This window comes from Elephantulus edwardii, unplaced genomic scaffold (genome assembly GCF_000299155.1).
Source record: "Elephantulus edwardii isolate Elephantulus edwardi_28Jun2011 unplaced genomic scaffold, EleEdw1.0 scaffold00137, whole genome shotgun sequence".
In the NCBI taxonomy this organism is placed as follows: Eukaryota; Metazoa; Chordata; class Mammalia; order Macroscelidea; family Macroscelididae; genus Elephantulus; species Elephantulus edwardii.
The window spans coordinates 887867-898009 of NW_006399887.1; the positions used below are offsets into that span (position 1 = coordinate 887867).

Here is a 10143-nt window from a genome sequence, read left to right on the forward strand (position 1 = left end):
ATACTTTTCCCCAGCCTGTGGGTTCCCTTTGTACCCTGTTGGAGAAGTTTTTGGATGCTCATAGGGATTTGATTCTTAGAAGGTCCCATTCATCTATTTTATCTTCTCCTGGTTGTAGGTTGTTCAAAGTTATATGTACTGTGTCTTCTTGCCTAATACTTTATTTTTTACTCTCTTTGCCTTCAGGTGAGTAGCAAAGATGAAGATTTTCTTGATCTTTCTGTTGATGTGGAGCAGAATACGTCGATTACCCACTGTCTAAGGTAACCTCATGGGCTCTGTAGTTTAGCTTCTGAGGTTAACATGTGCACGTAAAAAGATCCTGTATTTTTCTAATAGATGATCTTCTCTCTAAAAGCTATATAGTGTCTGTTACTTTCTGTTTGTTTCCCACTAAAGATTAAACATGAGTTAATGTGGTCTGGAGAAGAGACTCATCAAGGGAGAGTGGATTCAGTGGAAGGTCATTCATTAGTTATTGATGTATAGTAAGTTTTTAGTCCTTACTGCAAGATGTATGCTTTTGACTTTCATCAGACACACACGATCCGACAATTACTCAGTTCTCCAGATGACTACCATTATTCTTTCAAAGCTAATATATTTTTTAAAAAATTTGCTCTTTTTTGGTTGAGGACCAATTAAGGAATTGCCATTTACTCCATCTTTCCGCATTCTGGATAGATCATTCATGGAAGGAAATGCCTTCATTCCTGTTGAGAAGGGAGCTGTGGTGGCGTAGTGGTAAGGAGCTGCCATTCAAGCCCACCAGCGGCTCGGCAGGAAAAAGATGGGCAGTCTCCTCCCATGTGAATTAGTGCTTCTAAAAACCCGATGCAGCTTCAGCTCTGACAGCGCGTAACAAAAACAGTAATGTTGAGAGAACATAGGAGACCTAAGTTTATCAATCTTTGTCTAGCATTACTACAGAAAATGTGCATTGATTTGTGTCCAGATAATTTTTTGATTACTATCCCAAAGTGTGTCTTTAAGTCAAATTGATAGTGAAATTGCAACAGGGGCCTGTCATTCTTATTTAACCTTACTTCAGTGTAAGGAAAAGCCTTATGTTGTTTCAGTGATTTAAAAGCTGAATGTGCAGCACAGTCCCTGTGATGAAGAATTTGTTTGGGAGTAGGGGGATAGGAACCTTCTCCTGAGGGTCAGAGGTGGAGAAAGACCCTCCGTGGATGAATTAACACAATGGCTGCAATAATGGGCTCAAAACATAGCAGTGATTGTCAGGGTGGTGCGGGGCGGCTACCGTCTCGTTCTGTTGTGCACAAGGTCACTGTGAGTCTAAACAGACTCAGGCACTAATAATAATGCCAGAGTTAGTGCAGTGGTTTCAAAGTAAGGGCAAATTTCTGCAGCATCAAAGGGTGAGCAGGTGTTTTCTGTAACCCAGGGGGTGATCTGTAATTGGAAGCATGCTTAAAGCTGGTATAAAGGCACTGTCCCTTATTCAGCACCTTACTCTCTTATTCTCTTTCTTCAACACGAGGTCATGTGTGCTTATCATTGATTCTAGGCTCTGGGAATAGAGAAGCGACATCAGGCAAAGCCCCTGTTCCACAATGCTTGCATTCTAGTGGAACACAGTCAGTGTTCTGTGCTTTGAAGGAAATATGGCAAGTCTTGAGAGTGGTTAGGTCCTTGGGTGGCACAGTTTGTGCTCACCTACTAACCCTGAGGTTGGTGGTTTGAATCCACCGAGTAGCTCTAGGAAGAAAAGTATGATGATTTCCTTCAGTAAAGATTCCATTCGAGGAGGCTGTGTGGAGCAGCTCACATGGGGCTGCCATGAGTTCAGATTACATCCATGGCACCAGGTGTGCTTTTTGGTTTAGAGAGTGGCTGGTACAAACGGTGCCAGTACAACCTGAGTAGTCAGGGGACCTCCTTGTTGCTAGGGTCCCACAGCCCTGGTCTTTTATATCACGGCAAGGCACTCTTGATTTTTATCTGTAAGAATCAGGTAACAGAGCTCCTCAGTTCAGATTACCTTTTAGAGCAGATTAAAGGGACATCTGTGGTGACTTAATGTTGGAAAATAAAGACACCAGTTCTAGCTTGCAAGACTTTCCTGCCCCTGAAGATGTATTGTGTACAGCTGGAGCTTGTTGCTTTGCTCAGGGCACCAGTCTTGGAACCCCCTTTCCCTCTGCCTTGCAGTTCTTTCTGTTTGCAGATGCCTAAGCTCCAGGTCTCCAGCATAAAATTGTTCTGTCTTCTTTTGAAAAGAGTTTTGTAGTCTAGGATAGCCTTTTCCCCCGCTTCTGGATGGTTCTGTCTGTGTCATGAGTTCTAAGCATTCTTCTGAAAAGATAAACCACCCCTCCCCTTTGAAAAAAACTTTCCCCTGGGTTTTATGTTAACAAGAAGCATATAAGCTAAGATTGCAGCAGCCTTGGTCACAGATGACGTAATAGGGAAGATGGTATGTGCCCTTTACCCTTGTTGGTGGAAATTTAAAGGTAAAGGAGGCTGAGTGCATCTCCTTTCTTCTAGAACCTTCCCAAGTGGTTCAAAAGTGATGGAAGCAGTAGCCACAGCTTTGAGATCATCTGGGTAAAGGGCAAAGTGGTTAATTATTATTTCAACCTTTGAGAACCTTACTAGAAAGAAGTACAATCCAGCAGTATGATTTAGCACCCAAATTCATTGCCATTGAGTCAGTTTGACACATAGTGACCCTCTGTTGGGTTTCTAAAGCCATAAACTACAACTGGATGGGATTGTCTGTCTTTCTCTTGTGGACCTTGTAGTGGATTCATGTTGAACCTATGTATAAGGTCTCATATAAGTAAGGAGAAACCTGCCAACTGTTTCCATTCACTATTGAGAGGTCTGTGGTGAGGATGGCAGCTTTCCAGTTTGTTCCAAAGGAAGGACATTCAGAGGAAAGACCCAGACAATAAATGGTATTAGTGGCTCCATTAGCCTTTTCTGTCTCTAAGACAGAGGGAAGGGGGGGCTGGTGGTAAAAAGATGTGCTGCCAATCCAAATTCAGTCAGTTTGAACCCAGCAACAGCTCCATGGCAGACAAAGATGAGCTGTTTCCTTCTGTATGAAGAAAACCTGCTGAAGGGTCAGCTCAGAGTCTGTTCTGATTCGACGACAAGTAACAAAACCAAAAGGAAGAATAATTACATGACCTGTCTTCTCTCCTTTCATAGTTTAATTGTGTTTGCATTGTTGAGGTTTTGTTTTTAACATTAGAATTACATATGCTCTCCTTGATACTTTTCTCTTCCTGTCTCTTCTGATATTCTATATTTTATTAATCTAGATGGCGTGAATAAAATAGAGTTACAATTGTGGGGACTTGAATGTATGATTGCTTATTACCTTCTAGGGAACCCCAGGGGCACAGTGGTTAAGTGATCCTTCAAGAAACAAATAGTTGATGACTCTACCTCAGAGCCCATCAGCTACTCTGAGGAATAAAGATAGGGCAGTTTGCTTCCATAAAGGTTATTATGCTAAGTGAAATATCTCAGTCACTAAAGGACAAGTACTGCATACTGCCACTGTTGTAAAACAGGACTGACATCAGGGTTGGGGGTAACTGAGAAAGATGGGATAAATAATGTATATTGCTTTGAAACAGATGAGGGAGAAAACTGTTTAAAAGGGATATGTGATTAGGTATTATTGTCATGACAGGAGTCGAGAATGAAGGTTGCATAGTGGAGTGGACTGGGGGGGGCAGGGATTTTATAACTATGAAAGAATTTTCCTTTTACTTTTCAAAGAGTAGAACGAATTGGGGGAGGGGGTGTGGGCAGGGAGAAAAGTGCAACAATGAATGAATGGGAATCCTCAGTGTCTGTAAACTTTCATTAAAATTAATAATAAAAAACTGTTTTAAAAAAAGGTTAGGAACCCTATGGGGAAGTTCTGTTCCAGCCTATAGGATCATCATGAGAAATCACCTAGAAAGTATTAGGTATGGCCAGGAGAAGAATCAATGCCTTTGAGTTGCATAGAGAAGACTATTGAACATACCATGGACCACCAAGAGAACAAACAGATCTGTCCTGGAGAAGGTGAAACCGGTTTGCTCCTTGGAGGCCAGGATCTTGAAGTTCCATCTCACATACTTCACACATGTTGCCAGAAGGGACCAGTCCTTGGAGAAGGACATTGTGCTAGGAAGGGTGGAAGGACAGCACATGAGAGGAAGAACCTGGATGAGATGGATTCACATAGTAACTGGGGTGATATGGGTAGGTGTTTCAGAGTCGGTGAGACTGGCTCAAGACAGGGCAGGCTTCAGAGCTGCGGTGCATGGGGTTATTGTGAGTTGCAGGTAACTTGACAGCACATAACAACGCATGGTGAGTTTCGGTTCCCTTCGGAAGTGTTTTAGGTGCTGGATGACAGTGTATTTTCAATCCTTTTTTTTCCAGAGAAAGGATGATGTAAATAGTAGTTAAATCCATATTGTAGATGAACTAACATCTTAATATTATAGCTCAGTGATGAACCTTCAGCAAAATGAGCCGTTGATCCACATCATAGGAGAGTGTGGAGAAGGATTTAGTTTTCCACTTGAAAAGTTCAGGGATGGGCTCAGGCAAAACCTTAAAACACTTGAAGAATATCATAATTGTTCTCCTTCCTTTTCAGTGTCAGTCTCTTTTAATCTTATTGTTGGTCCTTGTCTGTCTGTAGCTCCCTCACTTTTCCTCAAAGTGCTCTGTATGTTAAACCCCCTTCCATTCCCCAGCCCTATTCTCATTGAAAAGCCCCACCCACCTTCCTATTGTGGCAGAGGTCAGCTGGGGTTTGGGAGGAAAGTAAACTCTTGATTCTCTAAAAGATCTTTCTGTTTTAAAGATCATGTTTAACAACTGTATTTTTCCACTTGGGCAACCTGCATATGAAGTTCATACACATCCTACACACACATCCTACACGTGTCACTCGGTTGGCCACGTGTTGTTCCCAGGTGCTGTTGAGTCAGTCTGACTCAGTGACCCTGTGTTGTCTTGAGTCATCAGCCCATTGTTGCAGACATTGTGTGGGTCCATCTCCTTGAGACTCTTCCTCTTACCTTGCTGACCTTCTTCTTCTCCTCTGTGCATGCTGTCTTTCTCCAGGAACTGGTTGCTCCTGATAACTTATCTAAAGGATGTGAATCAAAGATTTGCCTTCTGATTTCTAAGGAGCATATTCTGCTGTATATCTCCCAAGACAAATGTTTGCTCTTTTAGCAGTCCATGGTATATTCAGTGTTCCTCATCAACACTGCAGTCTTGATGTCTTGAATGATGTTGAAAGACGTCATTCTTCAGTTTTCTCTGAATCATTGTCCAGCTTTTGTATACATATGAAGCCCTTGAAAATACCGTAACTTTGGTCAGGTGCATTTCAGTTCTCAAAGTGACATCTTTGCAACTTGATGCTATTAGGTCCAACTCACAGCAATCTTATGCACAAGAAGGACAGACCTCTACCTGATGTGGCACCATGCTCACAATCTGTGCTGCACATTGTGGTAGCCACTGTGTCAGTGCATTGAGGTCTTCCTCTTTCTGGCTGGCCCTCTGCTTTACCACACATAGGCAGTCCATTTTCAGTTCTCTATTTTCTATCCTCATTTCTTGATTTGTGTGTTTCTGTTTTGGTTTTTACTGTGGAACTGATTGAGAGCTGACCTTCCTGCTGGTTTTCAGGGGTTGTAAATCACACAGGAAGAGATTGGCCATCCTCCTTCTGCAAGCAGCTGATGAATTTGAACTGCCTGCCGTTGGGTTGGAAGTGCAGCTCCTTACCACTAGGCTACCACAGATAGATGAGATTTAAAAGATTCCTGACATAAAAGCATTTCTTAGAGTTGTTTTTAAAAATCTTCTTTAGTGCTCTGGTCCCTGGTTGTCAAACTTTGTAGATTACAGAATGTCAATAAACATGAAAGACTCGAGTTTTAATTTCACTTCAGTGAGCTCACGTCTCTATTTGAGTCTTGGGGGTGATTTGGATAACACCACCATTTTAAAGGTGCTGCTCTAGGTCTCTTCTACCCAGTAGTCTTTGGGCAGCAGCACTGAACTCTGGGATTTGATTTGAAGAGCAGGATCCCAAAACCCATTCACCAGTGAATCTAAATCTGAATTTTGACCTGGTCCCCAAGGGACTGAGATGCACACAGATGTTCTGGAGCAGTGACTCTTCAACTGTGCAGTACATTGAAACCACCTATCTGGATTCCCATCCCATCAGGGAGCTCTGATGGCCTTGTGTTAAGGAATTGCACTGCCAACCCAAAGGCATTTGGTTTGAATCCAGCAGTTGTTTCGTGCAAGAAATACGGGCAGTTTCTTCCCATGTGATTTACTGCCTCTAAAAACCCATTGGAGGGTCAGCTATGGGTCGGTTCCTACTTGATGGTACTTAACAATAATCTGTATCTACAAATACTTCAAGAAAACTTATTGAAGACATAGTAGGAGGTGTTTAATTTCTTGCATCAAGGCTATGCCTTCCTCGGTCAATTCTTAGTTTTTAGCTGGATGAAGAAGTTTGTTTTGTTTTTTCCAGTGTGGTAGACATTCCAAGGAGGTGGTTCTCAATATTTCCCATGCTCCCCTCTGTCTCCACCTACCCAGCATCCCCTTATTTTACCCGGTAAATCTTATGTAAGGAAGAACTCTTATAAGAGTTCACAGCAGCTACTTAGCTTGAGGGTTTGCAGTTTGAGTTTGTATTCTGCTTCAAGCACTTGAAATTGAAATGTTGGGTATCATTGTTTTCTTCATGGTTCCCATTGCCTTTTTGCCCTTTCTAATCCTTCCTTCCATTGCAGTGGCCAAAACTTGTAATTAGCAGCTTGGAACAGGATGTGTGTAACTATTCAAGTAGGGAGGGAGATGGGGAGGGAAAAAACCCACAAAAAAAAACCCCAACCAACCAGATTAGGGCAGCAGAGATTAGTGGACAACTGGGTAGGATGAAGGAATAGGCAAAGTGCAGTAAAGATTTGATGAGAGATGGTAAGAAAAGGCTCTGATCCACTGTAATTAATTTTATAAAACATACCATATTTGAATGATTATATGGAAATCAATTACAAATATTTAGTTGCTGACCAAAAGGTTGACACTTCAAATCCACTAGATGTGAATGTCATTGCTCTTTAGCACTTTGGAGAACATGCCATGGACTGACAGGAGAACATATAGGTCTGTTCTGGAGAAGGTAAAATCAAGTTTCTCCTTGAAGGCAAGAATTTTGAAGTTCTGTCTCACATACTTTGGGCACGTGGCCAGGAGAGACTGGTCCTTAGAGAAGGACATCATGCTCAGAAGGGCGGATGGACAGTGCAGGAGAGGATGGCCCTGGATGAGATGGAATGATACAGTAACTGGGGCAATAGGGGTAGGTGTGGCAGAGTTAGTGAGGCTGGCTCAGGACAGGGCAGGCTTCAGAGCTGTCGTATGTAAGGTCACTATGGCAACTTGATGGCACATAACAACAACAACAACAAGCCTTTTTGCAGGAAGTAGATGAATCAGCCTGCTTCTGTAAAGATTTACAGCCTTGGAAAAATCAACAGGCAGCATCATATATAGTCAATATTAATTTAATTCTGACTCAGTGGCAGTTGTTGTATACCGTCAAGTCAGAACCAACTGACAGCTGACCCTTCAGTGGGTTTTCAGAAACAGTAAATCATGTGGGAGATTGTCCATCCTTCTCCCACGGGGCAGCTGATGCATTTGAACCACATGCCTTTGGTATTGCAGCACAGTTTCTTACCACTAGGCCACTAGTTTTCTACCAGGTGTGTCCTTGGTGAGGAGGGGCATCAATGAGACAGCAAAGACAGGAGCACGACCCACATAAAGGGTGAGTAGGAAGATGATGACAGAAGTGTTATTTGTATAGAAGGAAATTGAACAATGATATGACAGTGCCTGGGATGTGCTGTTGAAGGAGATGGCTTTGGATGGGGTGGCCAGAGAAGTCCTCTCTGACAAGGTGACGTTTCAGCTGATCTAAGCAGGAAGGGAGCCAGCTATGGAAGCCATTTGCCAGTGGAGATGTCAATTCAGAAAACAGCATCTGAGGGGGGATAGGTGGAGGCCACGTGACTACAGCAGAGAGCAGAAAGGGTGGAGGGGTGAGTGGGCAGGGAGGGGTCTCATGACTGACAGCAGGCGCTTCGGATTTTCTCCCTCCAGGATTTTATTCCTAAGTGCAGTAAGGAGCCGTTGGAGGGTTTTAGGCAGGGAATCATGTGGAGTGACTTATGCTTAATCTTCTTTGAACACTTCATGTTGTAAATGGTTCATTGGCAAATGTCTGCATTAGACTGAATAAATCCCGCGACCTGGCCGGGAGTGCTGTGCTAACCTGTAGGGGATTCAAGGAATGAAAGAACAGTCTCTGTGTTCTTTTGAGACGTTGTGTTGTTTAAGCAGTTAAATCATTAACACCATTTCAGTAAGGTTTTCTACTTAAGCCTGATCCATGTGGTGGTAGGGCACTTCTTTATGAATTAAAAAGTGCCAGAGATGTCCCCAGCCTTCAGGGTGTTACTCTATTCAGGATGCCCTTTTTTGGCCTTTGAAGCAGTACCACAGGAATGTTAAGTAGAACCATGGTGACTGGAAAAGAATGAAAAGCCGTGGCATTTTAAAAATGAAACTGAGAGGTAGTACGGTCAACCTTCTGGTAGAATGAGGCAAGTTCAGGGAGAAGAAACCATGAGATCTGCCCTCCTGAGGAGTCAGGCTGAGGGAGGGGTAGTCAGATGGACAGGAAGTGGTCACCTCCTGGGGTCTGGATGTTCTCAGTTCAGTCTGAGGTCAATGTCTATGACCTAAGTTTACTCACTTTTGTGCTGATAATGTGGACCAACTGAAAATGACAGTTTCCCCATTTAGTTCTCTTCATTTCATGTGATTTTGAAGGAGCTGACTTACGGTGTCATCATGAGCTCTTACTGTCGTTGCTGTCCGAGTCGTAGAGTGACCCCATCCTTGGAGTGGCTGCTACACGTTTAAGTGCATTGTCACAGCCATTGCCAGCCCAGCTCTTTGAGGATCTTCCCTTCTTCTTCAGACCCTCTGCATTTCCAAGCATGAGTTCATATTTTTCCTTTTCAGTTTAGAGAGAATAGTGATAAACCCTGAGTTTTTTGGAATCTGTACGAGACCCTGGCTTATATTCATTTGTGTTCCATTAAATAAAGCTGTGCTTGAAAATCTCTTATGATGAAATTATAACCTTATCCAGTGGGTATAATCTAATGTGGCCTGGTAGTGCTAAGAAGTTGTATTGTAATCCTGAAAGCACGCAATTCAAATCCAGCATTTGGTGGGATTCCAGGATTTGGTGGAAAGGCTCTGTGGGAGAAAGATGGGTAATCTCTTCTCCTGCAATGAATTGCCTCTGAAAACCTACTGGAGGGTCAGCTGTGGGTTAGTTCTAACACAAAGGCACAAACAACAGTCATAAGAAAGAGAGCTCTGATGGCCTCGTGTGTAGGGAGTTGTGCTTCCATCCCAAAGGTAGACGGGTCAGATCCACCAGCAGCTCTATGAGAGACAGATGGATGGTCTCCTCTTGTGTGTGTGACTGCCTCAGAAACCCTCTGAAATGTTGTGAATTAGTTCCAACTTGAAAGCATGAGTTTGAATGTGAGATGTAAGAAGGATATGTTTTTTATGGAAAATATAATTTTTAAGTTTTTTTAAATGATTATTAATTTCAGTGAACATTTACACAGATTTTTGGATTTCCATTCATTCATTGTTGCACTTTTCTCCCCTCCCCCACCCCCCAGCTCACTCTTCTCTTTGAAAAGTAAAAGAAAATTCCTTCATTGGTACACAATACACCCGTGCCCCCCCAACGCCCACCCTGAGTATACTCCACTCTGCAACCTTCATTCTGGACACTTAATCATAATGCCCTATAACATATTGCTTTTAAACGGTTCTCTCCCTCATCTGTTTCAATGCAGTAAGAAGGATATTTTTCTGATTACTTTCTCATTGTATACCACATAGTTGGAACAGACCCTTAGCTGACCCTCCAGTGGGTTTTCAGAGGCTATTAATCACATGGGAGGAGATTGTCCATCCTTTTGTTTAAAAAATTTTTTTATATTAAATTTTATTAATTTT

General features: G+C 42.6%; 1 protein-coding gene across 1 annotated transcript in view; it reads left to right on the forward strand.

The window, feature by feature from the left end:
* Positions 1 to 10143, forward strand: part of USP46 (ubiquitin specific peptidase 46) — a 96315-nt gene that overhangs the window by 72772 nt on the left and 13400 nt on the right. Inside the window, exon 5 of the mRNA XM_006894149.1 lies at positions 187 to 263. Within this exon, the coding sequence (XP_006894211.1) occupies positions 187 to 263 (77 nt within the window). The remainder of the gene's footprint in view (positions 1 to 186; positions 264 to 10143) is intronic.